We start from the raw sequence: 25,131 nt of genomic DNA on the forward strand, positions 1-25,131 counted from the left end.
CTTGAGAGGACCAAGCCTGCACTGCCTTCTTCTGGTGGGGAGACATTAATTCTGGCATCTGCTTTTTCACTAGCCAAGACTGTAGGCACTTAAGAGGGATTTGTCCCTCCACAGGGTGGCACCTGCCCCTCCAGGGGTTCCTTTTATTCAGTTACAAGGGTCTATATAAAGTGCTGCTGGCTGGAAAGTATTTTGAAGAGATTCCTCTCTGCTCTCCACTAAGGGTTATAAATTCAGCTGTTATTTGAGAGAATCTCAAATGTACTTCCAGGACTGTTTGCTGAGGGCTTTACATCCGCCAGAGGCCCCTTAAAATAAAAGGATTATTGGGAGTCAAGTGTTAGATTACCTGGTGCTTGTTAATTGAACTTCAGAGGCTTTAGCGAGCAACTGGCTCTAGCAGGGAGCTGCACTTTGGTATTAATGGTGTTATATAAATGAATATAATGTAACCTAACGTCATGCTTCCTCATCATGCCACATCTCTGGGCTCAGGGCAGTGGTGAGTCCAGCTCACAGGCATACCGGATATAGGGAAAGGCAGGGTAGATGTATGTGGAGAGGGAGAGGGATTGGGAATCAAGGCCTTTGGGATCTGAGGAAAGAGTGTTTTTCAGCGCTCAGAGCAGGTGACTGGTGCTCAGCCAGCTCGACTCCAGTTCCTGTCTCCCTTTGGCAGTCTGACCTTGGGATCTGATTTTGAGAAGAGCTGAGTTTAATGGAAGCAGTGAATGACAAGACCATCTGAAAACCCAACTCTTCTTCCTGCAGGGCTTATTTCACCTAGGCTTGCAAAAAGCTTGAAGATCCTACTCTGACAAGTCACCAAAAGAAAGCAAAGTACTCTCATGGTTGCTGCCATCGGTGCGCACCCACGGAAACCTGAACAGGCCACAACTGTGAAGGCTCCAAGGCAGCAAGGGCCGGTGGAAATGAGAAACCTCATCAGCTATGAAAATTTCATCAGCTGGTGCTGTGGAAGCAAGAATCTGGAAGTGCAGAGCAGATGGGCAGCCTGGATTCTTGGAGCCATTGTCCTTCTGCTTGTTATCCGACTCCGGCACAGGGAGGATTTGGAGAATTTATGGGGGCACAAGTACCGAAGGCTTTCTTGAAATATCCCTGGCTGACGTGTGGTGTGGTGCAGACGGCACTTGCTGGGTGCACAGCAGACGTTTCTGCACAATATTCCCAAGGTCATGGAATTGGGGTCCTGCTGAGCACCTGTCTTTTATTGTGTAAGAAAGGGGACCATTTGGGCAGAGTTTGCAATGCTGTGAGGCTGGTACTACCTGAATGCAAATCTGAAGGCTTTGCAAATGTAGTAGTACATTGAAGAACATCATACAAATACTATCGGGACTTTTTTTGACTGGACAAATTCCCTCTGGACTAGGCTCCATTATTTACTGTGTGTATAATCTATTCATGAGATGCTTGTGAAAGAAAGGATAGAAGCAGAGGTAAGTCTCTCACCAGCATGAGAAGCAATGGAAGAAGTACCCAGCTGAACTCAGAATGGAATAAATGGATTGATTTGATTTCAAAATTAAAATGCATTGACTTTTCAAAGTTCCAAGATTAGAAAAATATAGTGGAAGATTTTGCAAATAAGTATTAAAGCACATTCCCAGATTGTGTCAGGGTTTGACTAGCTTTTGACAGGTACACGCTGTCCTCAGCTCCTCTCCTTTAAGCAGCAGATAGTTGTCCTTGGGGGCTTTTGGGTAGATTTTCCCATTTACTACTCTCCTCCTCTCTCCCTCTCCTTCCCTGGCCCTACAGTTGGGGTTGTACTTCCCTAGTGACAGGCCCAGGCCGTCAGGGTGTTTCTCAGTAACGAGGCACATAGGAAGGGGTAGGAGCTGATCATGGACACTGGAACTCGGGGCACGTAGGAATGGGCAGGAGCTGATCCTGGGCCCTCGCCCTGACACTGGAAGGTTCTGTCCCTCCGCCCCCTCAAGGTGTTTCTCCCAACCCGGGGTACGCGGGAAGGGGCAGGAGCTGGTCCTGGACCCTGCAATTTGGGCACGTGGGCAGCGCCAGGAGCCCACCCCGGCACTGCCACGCAGCTCCCGCCCCTCGCGCTGCCCGGACTGCCCGACTCGCGCCCTACCCAACCCCAGCCCCGCCCCCCGCGCGTGCCGCCCGATGACGCAGGCGCGCCGCGGCGTGGGGATTCCGCCGGATTACCCGGCGTGCCCCGCAGCAAAATGGCGGCCTGAGGCGAGAGAGCGGGGCCGGGGCCGGGCGGGGGCAAAGTTTGGGGCGGGCCCGAGGCGGGGCCGATCCGGGGCCGAACAGGCCGCAAAGTCACTGGGACCCCCGGCAGAGCCGAGCCCAACCGGGTCAGAGCCGGGCTGGGGCTCCGGGGGCGGGGAGCGGCGAACGCGACCGGCTGGGGACCGAGCCCCGGGCGGGGATCCCTGCGCCCCCGGGCCGCTCCGGCCTTCCCGGGCGGGCTTCGGGCGGTGGGGTGGGGGGGCCTTCCTACCCACGTGTGTGGCGAGGAATTGTGCAGTGCCCCGAGGAGAGCGGGTCCGGGCGGGTCGCACCGCGGGCAGGGAGGGCTTAGCCCGCTGGGGCGTGGGCCGGGTGCAGGAGGGCGCTGAGGCAACAGCCTGGGTCCCGGGGAAGGGACGGTCCCCGTGAGGAAGGGTGATAGTCACTTCCTCAGCCATCAGGGCATTAGGGAGCTCTCCCTCACGGGGAGGAACCTGTGTCAGGGAGCAGCGCGGGCAGGGAAGCGGGACCTGGACCACGCAGGGTGTAGCCGTGTCTGGGTGATGGGGAATTAGGGGGCATGGGGGGTGAGAAGGCAGTAGTATCCTTGCTGGGAGCGCTGCTGGGTAGGAACTGCAAAGTGGAACAAGTCTGGGCCAGCACGTATGTTAAAAGAACCAGAATATAGCTGGCAGAGGCAGGGCTGGAAGGGAAGAATCAGCACTCCTCTGGTGTCAGGCTCAGCAGGGGTTAATGGGAAATTCTCTACCAGCCTGAACATTCTCTGTAGTGCAAGGGATGCTTCCTGCTGTAGGACTAGTAATCAACCTCTGGGAACGTGGAAAGACTTTAAAGGAATGCATGTGTACAGTAAATACTGAACCGCATCTAGCTCTAAGCTGGAGCCCTCTACATGGAGCACAGTAAAACACTGAGTGCTAATACACAGATTTTTAGGTGGACAGGAGGTTGCACTAGTAGGTGTTGGGGTGTGCAAATGATGTACGAGTCTGGCAAGGCTGAGAATGACCTAGATCGGAGAGATGCCAGGTGGATGTTGTCCACTGAAAAGAATCATCCATCACATGTACATAGTTCTGTGCCAGTGAAAGCTTTTCAGAGGTATGCATCTCTGTTTTACAGATTCAGAGAAGGAACGGAGATAAAGGGCCTACATAAGATGAAGCAATGAATCCTTGCTGAAACATCAGACAGCAGGTAAGAAAGCCAGAAATGAGCTGATGCTGAGTCAGACTGCGTGCTTTTGGTCCCACTACTCGAATTTTTTGATAATATGTGAACTGCGTACCTGAAAAACTGTCCCTCTCTGGTGTTCTCTGCATCATAGTAGGCCTGTGTTGGCAGAATTGAGAGGCTGGGGTGTCAGTGAAATGGGAGTGACCCTGAGAAATTCAGTAAGAGTACCTGGGAAGAGAAGTTCAGTTAAAGTTGTAAGCCACTGCTCTTTACATGCCACCTGGAGAAGCAGCCTAAATCCTGCTCTCTTGGTGCTGAAGTAGCCATGCTCTCTATATAATCCAAAAGAGGTCTGCCCAGCCGTAATCCAAATTAAATCCTTCCTGATGAACCTGCTTTTGCAATAATTGCAATGTCAAAATTAGGTGGTTCCAGTCTGTTCTGTCAGGTTATTTCTTCCACCACATTGTTTTTTCCACCCATATTGTAGCTGTTTCCCTGATGGGTGATGCAGATATACCATTGGCCTTTCTGTCCTCTCCCAAACTCACTGCTGAGATCCAGTTTAGAGGTGCAGTTGTTTGATACCCAGCAGTTGGTCTTTGGATCATACCTTTCAGTTACTTGTCAAGTCACATTTAATACAATTCCTTTCTCTTTTCTTCACCTTCTGGTGAATCACTGCAGAAAGCACATATATCTCAGCAGTGCGTGGCATACAGTGTGATTTAGCTTCTGGGTGTTAAATCTGCATTTAAGCTACCAGGTCTTAGCTGTGGTATCAGGAGCTTTTGGGTTTTCATTCCTTCCGAGGCACCCAGTGCTCTTGAAATCATGGGAATACATTTTAGCAGGGCCAGCGGAGTTCCAAAGTGCAGCCCATCGCTATCTTCATCTTTAATATTAACAAGACATTGGGTCAGGAGGCAATGAGTTGCATGCCAAGACCTGTTGCCTCTTCAAACCAGCTTTCTGAACTAAAGATGACCTTTCGTGCTTTTCCAGTCTGTTTCAAGTTGTTTGTTGGCTCCCGCTAAGTCACTTGCTTTGCAGCCAACAAACCTGAATTCTTATCTCCACCATCCACTCTAAATACAATCATGTGGTGTAGCATGTAGGGGAAATAGACTATAGCCTTGAAAGAGGTGTACTCCTCTGCAAGTGTGCCTGCTTTTTGTCCCAGAGCAGAACTAATCAAGTCAGATGCAATGAATGATTTTTGGTCAGCGTGCTAGCCTGAATGGTACCAGAGCTGGTTTGGAGAAAGGGTTTGTGGCACCTGGTGTGGCCTATAAAACATTTTTAAAGAAGTGAAGAAGGCTGTCTGAACAGTAGCAAAATAAACAAGTTTTAGTAAAATGCAGCTGTATTTTTTCGTGGTTGTTTGAAGTGGATTTGATGCTTGTGAGTCCTGAAGACTGATTATTTTTCTGAAGGTGAGCTGCCTAACCTGCTAAAACGTCTGCTATGTTTTATGGAGGATTCACAGAAAACTAGACTCTCAGATTTCCATGTTTCACCATATCACAGTGTCATCCCAAGAAATAGTTCTGGAGGTTAGATCCTGGCGAAATAACCATGTTATGTACTTGTTATCAAGGGCCTTGCTTCTACAGCATGGAGTGACAACAATAATATAGTGGTGGCTAATAACTCTTTGTCTTTCATGTTACTAGGAGAAATACAACATGTAAGGGTCTCAAATGAGCCTGCATGTGATACAGATTGAGGGTAGGATTCCTACAGTAAAAAATGAGAATCTGGTTTGACACCTTTTCGACTCATCTCTGCTCTTTTAAATGGGCTTGTTGAGAACTGGAATTGTCATAACAGAGCAGATTTTCTCAACTGTTAGACTCGGTTAATGCTTTGAGAGTAAATTTAAGGTCCTGAAGCTGGGTATATTCGTCTCCTTGCTTGAGGGCTTTGGTTGGGAAGATATCTCCTTTCTGTGTGACACCCTGAGCTTTGGAGAGAATGAATGCCCATTGGCATTTATGCTAGCTGTGTGTGTTTCAAATCACCAGTTACTGGGTAAATACGATCCTCTCTGAAATTCATTTTATGCAGGACTGCAGAGGAACTATGTGTGTAATCTATGCAAACAGGGCTAATGCCTTAGGGCGTGAAATCTTCCATCCTGTTTCCCTGCCAGTTCCCCTGCCTGAGGGCTTTTCCTTAGATCTAGATTGGCTGGGTCTGTAACTGTAGTAGGAAGAGTGCTACTTTTTAAAATTGAAGTATCTTTACAGCTCGTTGGAGGGGAAGGATGACACTGTGGTCAGAAGAACACCTAATTTCTGCAACATATTTGCTGTGTGAGTGTGTTCAGATCATTACTGTTTCTCGCTCTGCTATCTTTGGTTGGAAAATATGATTAATGCCCATCTTACTGGGGATTTGAGGATGAATCCGTTAGTGTATGGATGCTTGGATACTGTGGTGTTGAATGCTTTAGTAAAGCTTGGTGGACGTGAGATGAAAAAGATATTTCAGGCCATGACTTCAAAATGAAGCAGACCCCTGTGTGATCCACTGTCCCGTATGGTGAAATTGCTGTGGGGTGCAAGTCAGACCCTGCCTTGTTTAAGGCAGGTGGGCACTCTGAGACCTCACAGTTTTTCCTTTCCTATGAGCTTTTTGCTTGTTTTCTCTCACGTAACACCTTGTCTCACTGAATCTTTTTGATTTAAATTAATATTTTCTCTTTTTTGCTCCTTTGTTCCAGACTTGGAAACTGTTCTCTTCATTGTCAGGAAGTTGATGTGTGCACAGACAGAGAGGGTCAAATGCAGCATCTTGCGGGCTGTTTCATATCTGGAATTACATGAGCCATCCTCTTGGGAGTGTCCTCCTGGGAGCTGTGCTTAGGAAGGAAATGATGGGGAAGGCCATGTAGGAGTGTGGGAACAGCATTGCAATGGTAGGAATGTAGAATAAGCATCACTTGGGTGGGCTCAGTTTTCCTCTGCTTTTCAACACTGCGGGGTGCCAAGCCTGAGGAAGACTTCTGTGCAGAGGTGAAGGAGCTGGAATGTATTCTTCAGTTGAGGTGAATGCAATTCAGTGAAACTGATAGGCATCAAACTGAATAATGATTTTAAAGTATTTTCACATGATGTCTAATCTGTGGAAATTCACTACCACATAATAGCACTCAGGCTAAGAGCTGAGCAGGATTCAGAAAAGATCAAGCATTTATGAGTGGAAATGTTCAGACTTGCTTTAGCTAAAGAACTTGTTTTAGAAGGTATATTTTTTCAGACATAGCCCAATCTCTTAACAGTTAGAGATTTGAAGAAGGGGCAATGTGTTCCATAATTTTCCACTAAGGCTTCTCGCTCCATCTGCTAAACCACCTTTATGTATTGGCCTGTGTCAGGGGCAAGGTGTTGAATCACACTTATTTGCTGTGTTGGGTTGCTCACTGACCTTACCTTTGTGATAACTGCATTAGGGAAAAAAATCGAAAGCCACCAGCCAAACAAATAATCCACAAAGCACTCCAGCTGCTCTGGTTAGACCTGGTACTGGAGGATTTTAAGCTGATGAAGAGCAGCGTTCTGGGAAAGACAGTGCAGTCCATAGATGAGAGCTGTCTTACTGATGAATGTGAAGACGTAGCTGTTGTCTCTTCATGCTGAGTGCTCAGGCAAAGTGCTTTCTGCTTCTTGCCTTTGCTCATAAAAGGGAAAAGAATGTGTGGAGTTTGACCTCTCCACATTGCAGTCTTGTAGTGGACTTTGGAAGGTGGCTGGAAGGCAGGGCTTTAAGACTGTTCAGGTGAGTTCTAGTTAGCTGTAGCATAAGCCTCAATGTACTCAAGTCTGTGAAGACACAGTCTGTGTCCTCTGCTCATGTCCAATCTGTAGATCAGGAAAATCATCAGTGCTGCTCGATCAAGTAGGTATACATTCAGTTTGGTGCATAGGCCAATAAAGGTAATGGCACTGGCATGGAGATGTATATAAAAAGGTGTGGTTTTGTAACGTATGCCTAAATGCAAGGGGAACTCCTGAAGGAAAGAGTGTGCGTGGAGATTTTCAGAGCTGGGAGCAGGTCGTGCAAAGCTGAAGATCCCTGTATGGATACTGTCCCTATGGGCTTTTCTGGGAACAACATGTGCTTTAGGGTGAAACTTAAACCTTTTGTGGCAGGCCTAACAGCTATGAGTAAAGGGTTAGTGATGTTCACAAGAGTTTTGTGCTGCTGAGAAAGTGAAATGGGTCAGGATTGGAAAGTAAGGTTTCCTGCAAGGGTTAGACTGGTTTTTAGGCACAGAGGATCTGACCAGCTGCTGGTGGCAAGAGAGAACTGGTTTAAATTTTTGATTTCTAAGAATCAGCAAATTCAGAACTAGAAGTCCCCTTCCTTTCAAATGGGGGAAAAGAAAATAAAAGAAAATTACAGGATATTTGTTTAAAATTAGAATTGTTTTAAGTGACCTTTCTTGAGAATGGACTTCAAGTTTACATCCTGCCTTTAAGTGCTTTTATTTTTCTGAGCAGAAAGTGTCTCCTGCACTAAAGTATGCAAAATATACTTACTTGCCTTCTATTATTTAATTTCTAAGCATTGCTTGCACTATGGTTATGTGAATACTGGGAAATGAAAACTTTGCTCAGAAGGGTTTTTGCAGGTAGCTGCATTTTGCTGGTGATACACTCTGATAGTAAATGTCTGTGTAGGCACTCAATCCAATTTCTTCTAGGACTAGCACGGAGTGTCACTTTTGGCAAATATCTCGTACCAGTTTGGATTGATTCCTGAAGGCAAATCACCCTCGCTGGGTTGCAGAATTTTGGTGGAGTCTACTTTATAAGTGTACCCATTTTTCCTTGATTAGATGATGCCTTTGCAAACAGGATCCAGGTGTATCTGAAATGGCTATAACGGAATTCAATGTCATCGAGGCCCCAGCTGGATGGGGAGAGCTGTATTACTGTGCAGCTCCGGAGATGATTTACTACCTGACTGACAACTTGCAATATAAACATTAGTCCAAGCATGATCTTGTCCCAAAACCCCGCCTACGCAGGGAGCCAGGAGTCTTCCTGCCACGCGCCATAAATCGTTTACGGTTTGCTCATGCCCGTACATTTGAAAAACAGCTGTGTACAGGGGATTAGCAGTTTGCAGAAGGCCCGTGCGGGGCTAAATTAGGATCTCTTGCTCTGGTGGCAAATGCCAGTATCAGAATAGCAGGAGTGCTTCCATGCGGTGGAAGGCAATTTACTCTGGGAATGGGGGGTGGGTGCAGGGTATCCATGAGGGTACAGCAGCCAGGAGAGGTTTGGATTGCAGTGCTCCAGTTAGAGCTCAGATACCTGATTGATAGCTGCCCAGTACAGTGGGGGTTAAACAAGTCATTGTTAGCTGTGTGGTTTTTAAATTTTAGTTATTTATTTATTATTTCTATGTATTTTACACAAATATATAGGCACAAAATGTAAGCCTACCTCTTCTGTCTCCTAGGAGCTGAAGTGTGATAGAGTTTTTGGGTCTTTTTTTTACAGTGTAAAGAACGGTTTCCCTTTTGCTAACCCACGATTGCAGAATCAAATTATATGCAAGGCCATCTGGGGCTTCACAACTAATTTTAAGCTTTTATAAGAGGTTTTACTGTGCTACTTGGATTTATTATAGCTTTGCAACTTTCAACTCCCAAAGTAAAACTATTTTTGTGCTGGCTGCGATAATTTAAATTACCTCCTGGAGATTCTAATGACTAACTTGTGTTTATGGTGAAAGCTCCCATTTATCCGAACCCTGAAAGCACAGCCTGTTTGGTAACTCTAAATGTATTGATGCTTTACATAGTGGTGAGGACATCAGAGCCTAAAGTCAGTTGGTGTCTTCAATTCTTTCTGTAATGAAGAGAATATGCAGATTTTGCTGTACAGATGAGACTGAACAGTACAGTTCAGAGATCTCCTATGTGCTGGCTGAAGGACCAGCTGCTGAGTAAAGCAGATATAAGTAGATCATTTTCAGCTGGGTTGGTTTCTCATTAACAAATCCTTTCTTGGGTGGGTTGGGTAAGAATCTGGGTGGAATGCGTCAGCAAGGTGCCCCCTTCTAGAGGCATCAGCTGAACACAAGTGCTTCCAGACGGTATCATGAACATCCATGGAGCCACAGGCAAGGCCAGTGGGCTCTGGGTAAAGCAGGTGATTTTTTTCTGAAACAACACAATTAGGACACTCTTTTGTTGAAGCTGCTGCACAGGCATCTCAAATAAGACCATTTTTTGGAGCTTTCTGCTCTCCTCTGTTGTAGGTTTGGAGAGTAGCTAGAAGGGCTTGTCCTCGGCTTGTTTTAGTATTGGAGTTGCCTCCATTTTTCTTACTGCTTTTGGTGAAAGGCTGTACAGTCTGAATCTTTGTGCTTTGCGGAGGTGGAGGCCAGATAGCACCAAATATATTTGTGGCTGTTTGTGTGGGCATTTTGAGATTTGGAAAGGCACTTTGCTAATGAGCTGTAGGTCATTTCATGTCAGATTGGCTAAGTTTCCATCGGGTTGGTTCTTTGTTGCGGCAATGCATATGGACTGTGCATGTTTGGGGATCCCTGTTACCTATCTCGGATGGAGAGGGCTTTCCTCCTGTTTGCTGCCTTCTCTCTCCCCACAAGAAAAAATAATCACCTGGGGAACTGTTAACCTCCAGATTGAATTAGGTGTTTTGCTGTTACTTAGACTTCCAAGAGGTATACAGAGGTTAGAGGGGGGTGTGGGTATGTGATCGTATTTCAAGCTTTCCTTCCTTCTTGTTTTTGTTGCTGCACTTGGAATTCACCCTTCACTTTTCTTGGGAAACGGTGTGAAGGAATTGCTGTCACTCGGAGCAAAGCTCAATCTGCTTGCCTCAAGGCCTTACCTCTCCAGATTAGGATTTTCCCTGATTTCCACAGGCAGCAGTTTGTTTATGAGCTTACGTTACCTGAATCCTGTGGGGTAGGTCTGAAGGGTACCAGTATTAAGGGCAGTAGAAGTCTCAACTTAGACAGCTGGGATAGGGGAGAGAAGGAAGGAACAGAGTTAGCAGTACAGTTAACTCTCCCCCCCCCCCTTTCTTCCCTGTTTCCTCACCTGCCCAGCTGTGTAGTAGGTTAGCAGTACGTGTCTGTTCTTATTCTTATGAAAGTAGACTTTGTTCTCTGAAGACTGCTAATCATGCCCCATGGGGGTGTAATCAGTTATAAGGTATTTAATACAGTGCAGGCGGGAACAGGCTGCCTGGCCGGGCTGGCAGATTGCAACACTACAATTATAAAGGGCCCCTTTCCCCCACTCACCCGCCCACCAGTGGCAGGATGAGGGTACCTTGAAACAGTATTAAGTCTATGAAAAGTAAAGATGTAGTGGGGGAAGGGAAAGGAGAGGCTGAAGAGGCAGCTCCTATTCTGGGAAACAGGCAGACCTACATTCTGTGAGAGCTACAGCCATTGCAGGTTGCACTGTTGAGACTTGTGGGAGTTTGGGCGCCGTCACCACCCGAGTGGATTGCACAGGGATGGCCTTTGGCAACATGTAGAGCAACAGGGGCTTCCGTCCTCTCTGAAATGGGTTTTCTTGTGGTGGCTGGGGTTGGAGAGGTATGGAGCGGTTAGAAGGGGAGAAGCCCTTTCTTCTGCGTGCAGTGATTTAGACACCTAATCTGTCTGAGTGCTTTTGTAAATCCTGCCAGGCTTCTATTTATATCTTTGGATATAAATCTATTGGTAAATTTGGTCTTCCATGCCTCTTTCTTCCAAGTACTGGAGCTACTGCTGCAGCTTACCTTACTGGCTTAGAAGGGAATAGGTAGCCCGAGACCCTGAATTTTAAGGGGCATAGGAAAGTCTACTGGACCTAGTCTGGTCTGTTGTTGTTACTTAATATCTTTCCCCTCTGTGAGGGCCTTGAAATGCACATGTAGGGTGTGGAGCAGCTGGGCCACAGCCTTATAAACCATCCCCGCTTCGTCAACTTGCTAGATGCATCTGCATGTTTCTCGAGTTTATGGCTACACTGACCTTTCCCCTTGCAGGTTCCCCAGAGGTTACAGTGTGTCAGCCCTTAGTTGGTGCTCTCTGAATTTCCTGACACTGTTGTGTGTCTGCTAGATTCGGGTTGGAAATATTCTCACAGCAGTGCTCCTGAGAGCGTTGGCTTTCCTGCTTGGTGCTGAGAGAGCACAGTGTCAGAGTTGGCCCTTAGCACTGGACCATGGATTTTTAGGGGGTTTAGGAGTGAGATAATGTTTAATTATATTGCACAAAGTAAGTACAGATTCAGAATGTGGGGGGTTCACAATACAGACTTGAGAATTCTGTTGAGAGTTTCACCTCCTGAGGCATCATCATCTTTTTCCAATCAGAGTAACTTCATATTTGGGAACTGTGAATTCTTTGGAAAGCTTTGGGCTTTGTAGGAGTGCCACATAAAGGAGGAGTAGTGTTTTTTTCTGACTAGAGCATAGAGTCTGTTTGCAACTCTAAAATGGTGAGGTTCTGAGATGAGAGGTTACCTGATGTCTTGGATTTTTGTACATTGAGTTTTTCTTCTCTTAATCACTGAAGTGACCAGGTGTCAGTGCTGTATGGGGAGAATAGTGTACAGTGAAGATCAGATCTGTGTCCATGGGCAGTGGACACAAGTTTTGACAGAAGGATTTTAGGGTAATGAGGAAATGCATGCATCTCAGAGAAGCTGCTTAAGGTAGAATGGTTTCCTGGATGGAATGGAAAAAGACCTGGATCCTTCCAAGCACTTCTGATGACCAAAGTCAGTTTCTTATTCAGCTCTGCCCCCTCAGTTCAACATGTCTCAGTGTTACATTTGCCCCTTGCCTTATAGGAAAAGTCAGGGAAATTCCCAGGCTACTGCACAGAGTTGTTCCTGTCCTGGACTGTGGCTACTTTCCAGTCCTGGTGGCAACTCTCCTCCCTGTGGCTTGCATACCCAATTGAGAACTCTCCTGCCTGGCTCTGTTTCTCTTGCCCCGTGGCTCAAGAAGTCGTTTGGAGAACTTGGACTCTCTCACAAATGAGTTTGGGGCTGGGGCTGTTGTTGGGGTCCTGGCAGTGGCCGTGCAGGCACATGTGGTGAGGGAGTGCTGCGGGTGTCAGAGGGGCGGGTGTGTGGGCTTGCTACTTGTTTTCCTTTGCTGCCTGGTGAGGAATGCAATGTGTTTGCCTTCCTTGGCCTGTGGTTGCAGCCACATTCCTGCAGTGGGAGTCAGCACGGCGGCGGGCGGCGTGCTGTTCATGCCCCGTGGCTACATGCTTTCAGCTCCACATCAAAGGTGTGTTTAGTGTGTAGCTTGTGCCATTCCTGGCCACACCTGGTGGCCTGCAGGCATGCAGGAGGTGGAGTCTAGCTGTGTTTGCAGATGGCATTCAGGGTTCAGACTTCTCGCTTGTGGAAAGGCTGGAGCTGAGTCCATGCTAAACAACCCCAGGAATGCAGCGGGAGAGCTGAGCAGTACAGTCACTCCAGGGGCATGTCCTAGCAGCAATGTTTCCTTTATAGCTGCAGCAAAATAACTCATGCCTGCTCCTCCAAAGGAACTGACTGTTTGCTTGGGTGTGTTGTACGGTTTAATTTACACCGATAAGGCCAATTAAGGTTGGCTCGTCCCCCTGCAGCCTGTTCGCTCTTGACAATCAGTAGATGATTGAGTGGCTTGTGCCATCAGGCTCTGCGCAGTACAAACTGTGCGTGAGATGACTGCCTGGAGATGGAATGGCTCTGAGATTTGATCCGGGCAGGAGTGCTTCCCCCAGTCAGTGGGCAAATGTTCTTATACTTCTGTGCTGCAGCTGAACTGCTCCGGCTTCTTCTGGAAAATCTTTCTTTTTCTGGCTGGAACCCCAAGAGCTGAGGACAGGAACCTTGGTGAAGGATGGCAGATCAGGATGCAGATGCATTATTTTGAGATCCTTGACATGGTGTGTATGAGAAATGGCCTTATGGTTTTCTATGCCCTTATCATGCAAAGCATCCTTGTCCTCTTTATACAAGTCTTTCCTCTGCCTGGTGCAGGGAAACGTTATCCCTTTCGGCAGTGTCAGTGTGGGCAGCCCATAGGCAAGGCTTATGGAAACAACAGCAGACCATCTTCTGTGTTCTGGATAAGCCCTGGGCTGTTCATCACCCTGTTTGCTTGGATCTTTTGGACTTGCAGGTTCCCTTTTGGCAATGAAATTCTGTAATCTGCCAGTCATTTCCATATTAAAGTGAGTCTTCTGCAGAAGACTTCCCTATTGCCATCCTTAGACAGTAGCATGAATGAACGAATTGGCTCTCAGAAGGTCTCTGGCTTTATAGCATAGTTTTTGCTTTTTAGCTGTCAATACAGTTTCTGTGTGAGTCACTGCAGAGCTCCCCTTACCAGACTGGTCCATGCCATCCTCTCTCCAGAAGGATGTATCACTTTTCGAAGCAGAATCTCAATGACAGGTGACTAAAGGAATGTTACTTGTTGCAAGACTCTTAGCACTGTGAAACAGTTGGAAGTCATTCATATTGGGCTCTCTTCTCTTTTGATTTCATGTAAACTATGCATTTTATTTTGAACTACTTACCACTGACTCCATATCTGACTATTAGGGCTTGGACGTTAATGAGAAAGTGGGCTGCCTGAATATTCATTTTCCTTCATCTGTTCTGCAGTTCCAAGCTGGACAATATGCCCTGTAGCCACAGGAGGTGTAGCAAAGTATAAGTAAGGCTAAAAATGGATTGTGTGGAACATTACTGATAGAACATTTAAGTGTGTATAATCATTGTAATCACTGGGCATTTCAGCTTTGTCATATGATATGGGCATGGCTGCAAAGATGGACGGACATCTTGTTTAGGATTACGTACTGCTTCTGCTGTCACCCTCCAGTTGCCAGGAAAGAGTGAGGGAGTCGAAATGAAATGGATGTGACATTGGCCAAGGAGGAAGTAGGGGTGATTCTTGGCCTTTTTCCATCCTGTCAGTGAGTTTTAATGTGTTGTGGAAAGTCACTTGTGGAGAGAAAGTTCCTTGTTTTAGCTTCCCTGCTGGCCTTCAAGACAGTGTAGGAATCCAGGTCCCTCTGCTCCTGTGTCCAGCCTCAAACATCTCTCTCCCCGAAATGCGTTCCTTTGGCTAGAGCTGTAACCCTCCCAAGTAGCTAGATCTCCCCCTGGTGGAACAGACAGCAGAAGGCGCAGCTGCGGCTGTGCGGTAAAATTGGCAATTGGTCTCATCCTGGGGCACCTTGAGCCGGCAGCAGATGTGGTGGTTGTCCAGTTAAGACATTCCTTAGGCCACAGTCACAGATTCTGTAGAGCTGAGCTCGTGCAGCAGCATGAAGCTGAAGGCATGAGCGAACAGCTTGCTGTCGGTACCGAGCAAACACCTTATCTTTGCAACATCTGCCTGGCCATACTCTGGCATTCCTCCATGGTCTTTGCCCTTAGGTGAGCAGTGAGCTAGCACTGGGTTGTTGAGTCTGACACTTGACAAAAAAAAAAAAAAAAAGAAAAGGTACCTGGAATGTGATGGCTTGCTTTCTTTAGGATATCTGGGGTTGATTATCGAGCCCCTTTGAGGATAGGTGACTGTCACTTGCAGCTTGACTCTCATTCCCAGCTTGCCCTCTGAAGAGCTGCATAGAGTTTACTTAAGGGGGGGGTCTACAGGAAGGAGCCCTTTGGAAGGGAAGAGCTTGTCTTTTTAGCGTTGCTTAAAAGGAGTGTTTTTCCTTAACCTTAATTTAATTCATGGGCTTATGCTATCCCAAAGGATAACAGCAGTGAAGGCATTTCAGTTTTACAAGAGCAATACCAGGCAGGGGATGTAGAGCTAGTCTGGACAGGCTGACCTCGTGGTAAAACTCAAGTGCTGGGCCTTTGCTACAATTGCCCCTTGAGACAATTGGTGCTAGTTACTAGCTCTAACTGAAGAACTAGCTCTAACTGAAGGTGCTAGCAATGATGACAGATGTGGAAGGATATAGTTGATGAGAGCTCTGACTCTGCCACAAGAGAGGCTGGGTCTGAGGGAAGAGCTGAAGAAACCCAGTTTGGTGTCAAGTGGGACACCTGTGGTTATTCCCCCCCCTCCCCCTGCCAACGAAGGAGGGAGATGAACCTAGGAGGTACAATACAGCATGTGCAGAAGGACAAGCCTGTGACTGCTGGTGACAGGCAGCTTCCTTGTGTAGGGCAGGGGATGGAGGTGTGGGTCCCCTCTGCTGTGGCTTGGGTCCTGCTATTTAAAGGACTGACTGGAGCCCAGGTGAGTAGGGAAGGAGGAGCCATAGTCAGTTGCGTGCTTTACACAGATCACCAGTGAAAGATGGATGGGTGGATCTGTTTGTTATTCCTAAGCTGGATTAAGCCATGTTACATTTCTGTGACTGAACTATCAGAGTAAAATCTCTCAGTGGTGCTGAAGACTGAGAATCATTGAAAAAAAAAAACTTAAAAAAAAACAACAAAAAAACCCAAAGGAGGCAAACTGAGGCAAATTAACTATAGGGCCACACCACAAAAAAGAGAGAAGATGCTGCAGGATTACGTGCTGCTTCAGGAGCCATGCTGCTCCTTTGTTTACAGAGTTGAGACAAGTTTTGTGCCTGTTCCTACCCTTGACTTGGGCTCTGACTCTGCTAGGCCCAAAACATGTTTTTGAAAGCCATCTCCTTGTTCTGCCGCTGTATCCTGTTGAGATGACTACTGCCAGTGTGTAGGAGTGGGAGATCTAACACCCTGCGTTGTGCCTGGGTGCAGGGGCTGAGCGGAAGGCAATGGGGAATAATGTGGTCTCCAGAGTAGGCAATGACTGTGACTTGGGTTAAGGGGGAGGTGTCTGTACCTGGTAGGAATCCTGCTTTGTAAAGGAGTCAGTAGCAAAACCACTTGTAACCTCTGGGAAGGGAAAGGGGCAGGATGTAATCAGCTTTGGGAAAACACTGTGATGACCCCCTTTCTCTTTTATCCCTCTGGCTGGATAGGTTTATTCCTCTAACACCACTTCTGCTTCTCTCAGTGCTACACTGCTTTTCCCTGCCAGCTGATAACAAGCTATTGCTTATTGTAGGTGATGCAAGGTTCAGGCAGCTTGATTGAAGAAAGAGCCCCTGCTATCCTCACACTATGCTGGAGTCTCTAATTTTACTTCATTATACCAACTACTGTCTGTATTCAGTGCTACAGAGATCATAAAATGTTTCTGTGCTAGATCTTCTCTGATGAATAGCACAGAGGATGGCTCAAGTTTCCATGGCAATGCTTCTGAATGTGCTTCTGTCACCAAAGAAAGAGGGACTTCTAGTTGATTAAGATTTGAGGGTTTTGTCTGAGAAAGGGGATGGTGGTGAAACTGCATGTTAGTTGTTTGTCTGCCTTTGGATAGTGCCTCTGGCTGATATATAACCTGGAGAAAGAGGAAGCTGACATTTGGCTGATGGCAGAGACGGACTGTGTCGTGCAAACTACAGCTGGACCCCTGTACATGCTTTACTATTCAGCTACAGATGCAGCTGCACAATCACCCAACAGTTAAGCCTGTACCATTCTCTGCCTCTCACATCTGACCATCTGCTAGGGAAAAGCTAATTACACCAAAACGATTCTTGCTGGGATTAAACCCCAGCAGCAGAAAAAATTGAGTATAGTACAAATATTGTTCTTCTGCTACTGGATCAGGGTTGCTGCTTTATTTGTACTTATAAAGAACTGCAGGCTATTCAACTCAATTGCTGTCAGGTAGGTGTTCAGCTCATGTGCAGTTTCCTTCTCTTTTCTGTCCCAGATCATTCTTGCTTTAGGTGCAAGAAATGTCTTGCTGAATGTTTGTGCAGTTCCTTTCTTATGACAGCTGAGTCTGATTTTCTTTATCTTGCAACTTAATGCAAAAACAGTGCACAAAGCTGGTTTTTTTTTCTCCTAGTGCCTCAGTTTCTTTACTTATGGAGTGGAAATTGTTCCTACCTCCTTCATTGCATATAGTTATGGTGAGCATGAATCCTAGAATTGGTGTGGGGCCACATAACCTTATAATTGCACAAGCTACCAGTGTGAATCTGAGACTCAAGACCAAAGAGTTTATTCCAAAAATGTGCCTGCAGCCCTTTGAGAGTTGAAGTTTAAATCTTGTAAAATAGAAAACATGGAAGTGTGATTCCCCTAGCAACTCCACTCTTCTGTGTACCTACAATCCATGTTGCCAGGTGATTGGGTTTCAAAACAGCTCTTTCAAAAAAAAAAACACCCCAACTTACAACTCTGGTTGATTTCAGGGTTACTGATGGTACTCCACAGAAATGACAGCTCACCACATTGTTCAGAGTTGTGTCACAATTTAGTTTCTGAAGGCCAGTGAGGGATTTAGTTCCCTGCAGGGGGCTCTGAAAGGATTCTTGCTATTGTCCTTCTGTGCTGAGCATGGAAAACTTGTCCTGAAGTGGAAGTTAGTTCTGTACATGGTAGCTCAGAGGCAGCAGTAGAAGGTGGCCCTGAGGAGAGGATGATGATTGCGTTGCTGGCAGGGATGTGAGGAAGACTGTGGTAAGCTCAAAGAGACCAGACTGAAAAACCAGGTGGAGGTGAAAGAGTACCAAAAGAATGAAGATAAATCTAGTCTTGATATTCAGGAGGAAGTTTTCAAATAGTTTTGAATAAGGAATGGAAAAAACACTAGTAATTTTAGAATTGTTGAAATTTAATTTTGACAAGTACGTTTCCTGGGGAAATGCTGTAGGAACTGAGGAGATGAGCGGTGATTTTAGTGTGGATTTATAGCATGTTAGGTCTGTGATCCCAGACTTGGTTTGTGTATGTGCTTACCCCACAGTTAGCAAGTGAACTTCATTTTTTGGTGGAAGAGGGTCAGTAGTAAGACCATGCCTGGGGGCAGTTAGATAACTGTGCTCTAACCCCATGTTCCAGTTTGCTCAGATAAACTGATGGTGAGCCATACCCTTAGGAATGAGCAAGTGGGGAACATTGTCTTCCCGGAACTGCTCCAGGTATGTTGGACATTAGTAAGCAAAAGCTGTGTGGGCGTATGGAAAGCAGGGTACAGCACAAGTATTTGTGATCGCTCTTCCTACCTTGCTTGGGGAAAGTAGAGAAAATATTATGTTATGCTGGTCTGAACACTGTTACGATGTTTATTTGGCATAGGATTAATAAAACTTTCAAGACACATAAATGTCAATACCTTTAGTACCTTAATATACCTTGTGAGGTGTAGTTAGCTTATTTTGATTCTGAGAGAGAGGTGTCGCACTGTTGTGGTTTTGGTTTTTTGTGGGTTTTTTTGAAGAAAAAAACCTAAACACAAAATCCAGAAAAACAGACTTCGGAAGTAGAAAGGGGCAAAAAAGGGTTAATTTCAATATCGGTAAGGATTTTGCCATTGCAGGGAAATTGTACTGATTTAACTTAATCAGATTAGAAACAACTGTGATTATATTAGTGCAGCATTCTTGCATAGGCATCCTTAATTTAGTTTGTGTCTTGTATCTATCTGTTTAACTTGTTTCAATGTAAAGTGCTCTTAAACTGAATTAAGAACATTTGCCCAGGAGCGTTATACTGTTTTATGTTATTTTCTAAGTCAATTTAATTTAGTACAGTGTATATGTAGACAAGACCTTGGGGAAAAAGCTGATCCTTTTTATTACTTGCTGAACAGTCTGTCATGTTTGGCTGCAGCCATGTGATCATGGAATGAAAGAGCCTGTTGTGGTCTATGTTGGTGGAGGATGGGCAAACTGATCATTGTGAACATTTGTACAACTTGGTCATTCTTATCCATAAGCATTTGATTGAAGTAGATCACTCCTCCTTGTAAATTAGGCTTTTTCCTGTCTAGAACAGATGTGAGACCCCTGAGATGTTAAGTTTCCTCCTCGGCTGGCCAATAAAAGTGCCTGCAGACTTGGTTAGTGTGCTGTTTAGACAGCAAAAGCAACATCTTAAAACTTTCACAAATTTTTAATGTTCCAAAAGATTCAGATGACTGAGCAAGTTTGAGCTGGACTTTTCTACAGCTAAGCAGAGCTTGAAATCAATTTTACCCAATTTTGATTCTGTTCACTGATTCTGTCTCCCCCCAGTATGTGCTGCCTGCTAGATATGGTGACTTACATCCATACAAAACTTATGGCAGAGGAAGGAGTACCGCAGATGTCAGTTCTCTTTCTTGTTGAAAAGGATAAATCTAGTCAATACATCTTGTGTTTTCTGCTTACGGGTAAAGGCTCTATGGGAACAAAACTGGCACGTGAATTACTCTGCAAGAGTGGTCGTAGTGATAACATTTCAGCATAAAGCTGGCTGCTGTAAACAGCTGGTTTATTTTTTTACGTTTGCTTTTGTCAGCACCTGCAAGCATCAGGGCTGGACTTAACACCTGCTGAACATTGCAGATGCTCTGTAGGCTAGGTCACTGCAGAAACTTGTCCATCTGTCCTCTGTAAATAATGCAAATAATATGCTCTGCTCCATTGTCCTGCTGTGTAGATACTGCATAGTGTGTTAGCCATCTGTGTATCTCTGAGACTCTCAGACAGAGGGGATGTTTTAGAGAGCAGATTGAGGGAAGCATATAGTTGAATGCTCCAGTAATGGAGTATTCTCTGGCATTACTATGTCTCTGCCAGAGGGACAACTTGGTGACATTCAGTCCCTGGCACTGAAGAACTGGAGACTGTAGTTTTCCCAGAACTTCTGAACCAAAGGCTGAAACAAGAGGAGTGGTGATATTAATTGCTGGGAGTTGAGTGAGACTTAGGGAATACTTAGAGGGGCTGAGAGTCTGCCTCTCAGTGGTTGAAAAATTCAGGCTGTTTCTATCTTGTCCTTATTAAATGCATTTTGATTTTATGCTCTAGGAAGGTGATGTATGATTTTTCCCCTTTTCTTCCTCTCCTGCGCAGTGCAGGAGATGACAGAGGTCTGGGAAGGGAATTCCTACATGTTGATTTTCTACAGAAATCTACCTCTTTCACTTTTCTTCAAATGTTTACTTGTAGCCATTCCCTTGTTTGTGTTTGAGAAAGTTTTAGGCCACGACTCCCAAATTTACCTCATGTGATCTATCAGCTTTTTGCCAGATATATGTTGTTAGGGCATCAAGATTTGCTTTTTCTTTAAATATCTGAGCAATATACTCCAGAATTCTTCCCATGGAAGATCTTAAAAGAAAGAACACAGTTACAAAGACAGTGGGGAAGGAGATAAAACCCAGAGCGCAAAGATGAAGAGACTCCGAAAGTTTGTAGCCTAAACTACCTTGTGAAGTTGAAAGGATCACTGAACAAACTAAAGAGATCAAGCTAACAGGATCACTGAACAAACTGAACAGGCTTCTGGTATGTCAGCGTTTCTGAATGAGAAGTTGCCATTAGCCCTCAACGTAGCTGTCCCTGCTAAAGGTAACTTGGTAAATGACCTTTTGCTGAGCTGATTCTTGTACAGTTTCAGGTGTAGCCCCTAAAGATGTTTTTATGCTTTTATATGCATTAGAAAGCTAGTGTTCATTTCCTGGTCAAAATCTCCCCGGGGTATTTTTATTCTCCATTAACATTCCTTCTGGGGATTGAATTCGGGTCCTTTGCTTCCTGCCCTGTTCCTGTTCAGATGTTAATCAGCTGTTGCATTCTATTCCAGTTACGTGTTAGCGATGTTAGTGTTTCTTGGGCAATGTTGACCTGTCCTGGCTTTTATAAAAGGGTTAGAAAAGCTAAGCTACTCTAATCTTACCTTAGCAAAGAGTAGTTAATAAAATGCATAGTTAAGGGTATGGAGTGCAGTTGAATTAGGGGGACTGAGGTCTTGGGATTGTGGAAGGAAGGAACAGGACTGTAAGAAAAGTGTGATTCCGATAACTTTTAAGAGAATTCTGGATGGTGCAATGGATATGACAGATACATGATATGTCCTGTGGTATTTCCATTCAGCAAGAACTATGTATAAGTGGAGTCCAGGGATTTCATTTTCTTTGGAAATGTTAGGTGTTAAGTAGAGCTTGTTACATGGACTGTTGTTCAATAGCTAGCCTGATCCCTTTTTCCTGTTAGCTCTTGGAATTGTTCCCATGCAGGCAACAGAGGTTTCTGCCTAACAGTCAAGGTTAATTGGTATGGAAAAGAAGGAATGAGCAATAATCCTTCTGAAACTCAATTTTAATCCAAGAGTCACTATAATGCTATTACTCAGATCTGAATCGTGAGCATTAACGTACAAGCAGAACTGTGATGTGAGTCTCTGCAGTAGGAGCTGTCATCCTTTTCTTTTAAAATGAGCTTCAAAGAAGCCAGCAGCAAAATGGAACTGAACATTCTGTTGAGATGCCTTCTCTGAATGAAAAGATCTCTCTTTTTAGATGTTAAAGTGCCCTTTGATAACCTTACAGTCCTTTCCCATTGTACCCAGCACCAGCAATCTACAGGTGCTTTTTTTAACTTCACGTAGCTTGATTTTCTGTCCTGGAGAGACATCCATTGATGCAGTTATTGCATCATCCATCTCATGGATTAGTTGTCTTGGTCAGGCTTACTGCAGTAGCTTCTCACAAAGTCTGGCTTGAGACTTGTGAAAGCTAAGGTTGCCTGTATCCATAAGCACAGGAAGATAGCTGGACAAGTCTCTCTTTCTTCTGCTTCTCCTGATGCTGGTGAGGAGACATTGTCTCCTAAAGCAGGCTGGGCCAGTATCCTGTATTGGATATGCATGCAGAGTATAGGTTGGCCCACAGAGTGTGAAAATTCTGGGTTAATTCTGGTGATCAGATATGTGGCACAGGACATTTGGGTTTTTTTGCTTGTGGGTATTGCACTTGCAGGTTTTTGGAGTACACTGACTGTGATAGCCACTACAGAATCTTTCTGTAGTGTTGCATTAGAAACAAATGCAATTGTGTTATGAAATGTATTTTCTCAGTTATACAAGTTTACCCATCTGAATAAAAACCAAAGTTAAAGAAATGCTGCTTGTAAGAGGAAAAGGCTGGAAAGATGATACAGTACCTGACATAAGGAACATTCTCAAAATCACCATATTTCTGTTGAGGAAGTGAGGCTGCTGCTTATAAGGTCAGAAAAGGCAACAGAAGAGAAGGTGATGATGAGGAAAACCCTGCAAGTCCTCTACCTCTTTGCAGAGAATGTTCACAGCTGCTGCAACAGCAACCAGAAGCTGTGTGCATCCTAAAACCACAGTTAAGTATTAGCTACCTCAGGCTTCAAGGGATTTGCCAAATATCAGGAAGAGAGTAGGTGCCTGAAAATGTTGCCTTTTTTTTTTTCTTGTTCTTTCTCTTTTTGTCCAAAGAATTCCTTTTTGGACCTTTTTTTCTCTGCTGTGAGACTCTTTCTTGTTACTGAAGACAAAATGATGCTCATGGGCAGTGTTGTGGTTTTGTATGCATGCCAAAACCTTATTCTGTACAGGGCCCACAGAACTGTCTCAAGCAATTCTGTGCTAGATGACATCTGTTTCTGGTGTGTGGTAAAGGTTTTTCCATTCTCAGATCACACAGAGAACGTAGCTACTCTGGAAGTGGATTTTACACTGAGGGATGCTCTCTGGTAAAAACAACTGGAGTCAAGCTTTTATGCTGCCTCTGCAGCTGCACTCTGCTGCTGTGTCGTGGTTTAATCCCAGCTGGCAACTAAGTACCATACAGCTGCTTGGTCACTCTCCCCCCGCTCCCAGTGGCATGGGGAGGAGAACTGGAAAAAAAGTAAAACTTGTAGGTTGAGATTAGAACAGTTTAATAATTGAAAAAAAGGAAAATATAGTATTAATTGTAATGGAGAGAGGGAGAGAGGACTACAACCCAAGAAGAACAATGCAGTTGCTCACCACCCACTGACCAATGCCCAGCCTGTCTCTGACCAGTGATCAGCCCCTCCCAGCCAACTCCTCCCAGTTTATGTTCTGAGCATGACGCCGTGTGGTATGGAATATTCCTTTGGCTAGTTCAGGTCAGCTGTCCTGACTATGCTTCCTCACAGCTTTTTGTGTACCTCCTCACTGGCAGAGTGTGAGAAACTGAAAAGTCCTTGAGTTAGTGTGAGCACTGCTTAGTAGCAGCTAAAACATCAGTATGTTATCAACATTATTCTCATCCCAAATCTGAAATGCAGCACTGTACCAGCTACCAGGAAGAAAATTAACTTTATCCCAGCTGAAATGAGGACACACTGTCACTGCACTCCATCACTGTGAAGAGGAAAGAGGCTGTGCGTGTTTTGTCTTTGTGAGGGGGTGGAGGAATCCTTAGCTCTTTGCATTAACAAAGCAAAATGTTAAGTTTACACTGCAATTTTCTGCCCCTTAGTGTGTTTGTGTGTGTCTGCCTGGAAGATGTGACTAATGTTCATGCTGGTCATTGTGAGTCTTGTAGCCCTCAATGAGCCATTCCAGTGAAGCTGTAACTGCCAGTGAGCTTAGAAATCAGACTGGAACTACAGTAGGGAAGTAGTGGGTAAGCTAGAAGAGTAGAATTGGAGCTACTGCAGGCAATAGACTGCTAGGAAAAGGACTGTAAATGCTAAGGAGCGTTACTGATGAGAGGTGGAAAAGACAGATAAAAGGAACCAGGAGGTTGAATTTCATTTTGTATTACAGTGCTAATTAGAATAGCTGAAGAGCTGCCTCCTGCTGTAGCTCCAGGCTAAAATTGAGCTTCTGCAGGGTAGTCATAATGTGGACTTGACAGCAAGCTCCTTCAGAGAGAGGCTTGTGGATAGCATGATGAGCAGAATTGGTGCCTTCTTCTATTTATGGATATTACCTATATCCATTTCTGCTTTGGAGCACAAGGTCCATCTGTTCTGCAGAGAATATCTGCTCCACTCTGAACAGAGGTGTGGTGAATTGAACCACTCCAGGATTCTCTCTCTGTGGTAGCAAGGGATACTCAGGTATTGTAGGCGAGGAGGTCTTTACTGTGCTGTTCAGTGCAGGGATATCTGCAGAACAAAATTAGATTGGTGTGGCAGAGTGATTGGAGCAGAATGACAGGCCGGATTCTTGGTGTTGGATGGGAATGCAGGTGGGAAAGCAGGGACCCCTGGAGCCATCTAGAAAAAACATCTGCATTTCCAAAGTCAGTTACTGGTCTGCACAGGTACCCTGCTCAGTGGAGAGATGGCTGGAAGACTTTTCCTTTCTGGGATACAGTAAAGATATGGGGCTTTTACTGTGGAGGGACCTGGCATTAGATAGTAGCCTGATGGTACAGCAGTTTGCTGTTGACTCGTGCCCTGGCACCTGGCTGTGGGTTGCTCTGCGCATGCCTGATTGTTTTCATGTTTTGTGCTATAGGTGACTGACACCAAGTTTCCTTTCTCATGTTTCAGGAGCTGTTGGCCAGATGCTGCTGGATGCTAACAGGGGAAAGCTGACTTGGAGGCAAGCGACCAGAAATGTTTGGACACGTCGTCACTTTGCATCTGTAAGTCCTTGTTTGAGGGAAAGTTGCCTGGAGGCACTGTGAGTTTTTAAGTCTTTGGAAATTCTCAGATCATGAGGGTAGGTTTCAAATCCAGTTATCTTTTCCAAGTAAGTGGGAATGAGATAGCAGGTAGCATAGTTGCTGCCTCTGGGGTAGGAACCAGGACAGTCCTGTTTTAGCCTGAGGAACCGTGTGCTGAGAGACAGGGAGGCCTTTGGCGTGTTTGTTCTGAGCACAGCTGCAATGGAAACATGGGTGCAGCTGTTCCTGGAAG

The 25,131-nt window shown here is 45.4% G+C and overlaps 1 protein-coding gene across 6 annotated transcripts in view; it reads left to right on the plus strand.

Moving 5' to 3' along the window:
* The first annotated feature begins 2,194 nt into the window (after positions 1 to 2,194).
* The window catches only part of TJAP1 (tight junction associated protein 1), a 40,018-nt gene continuing 17,081 nt past the window's right edge, over positions 2,195 to 25,131 (plus strand). For 2 of the 6 annotated variants that reach the window (XM_017806671.1, XM_017806667.1), the window contains exons 1-3: positions 2,237 to 2,351; positions 3,370 to 3,444; positions 24,763 to 24,857. Coding sequence is in view for 4 of the 6 variants with exons in the window: in XM_017806667.1 (XP_017662156.1) it covers positions 24,777 to 24,857 (81 nt within the window). In the remaining 2 variants the exon portion in view is untranslated. The other 4 variants (XM_017806669.1, XM_017806668.1, XM_017806670.1 and 1 more) reach the window with 4 other exon arrangements.

Source organism: Lepidothrix coronata, unplaced genomic scaffold (genome assembly GCF_001604755.1).
Source record: "Lepidothrix coronata isolate B3197 unplaced genomic scaffold, Lepidothrix_coronata-1.0 Scaffold16, whole genome shotgun sequence".
NCBI classification, from domain to species: Eukaryota; Metazoa; Chordata; class Aves; order Passeriformes; family Pipridae; genus Lepidothrix; species Lepidothrix coronata.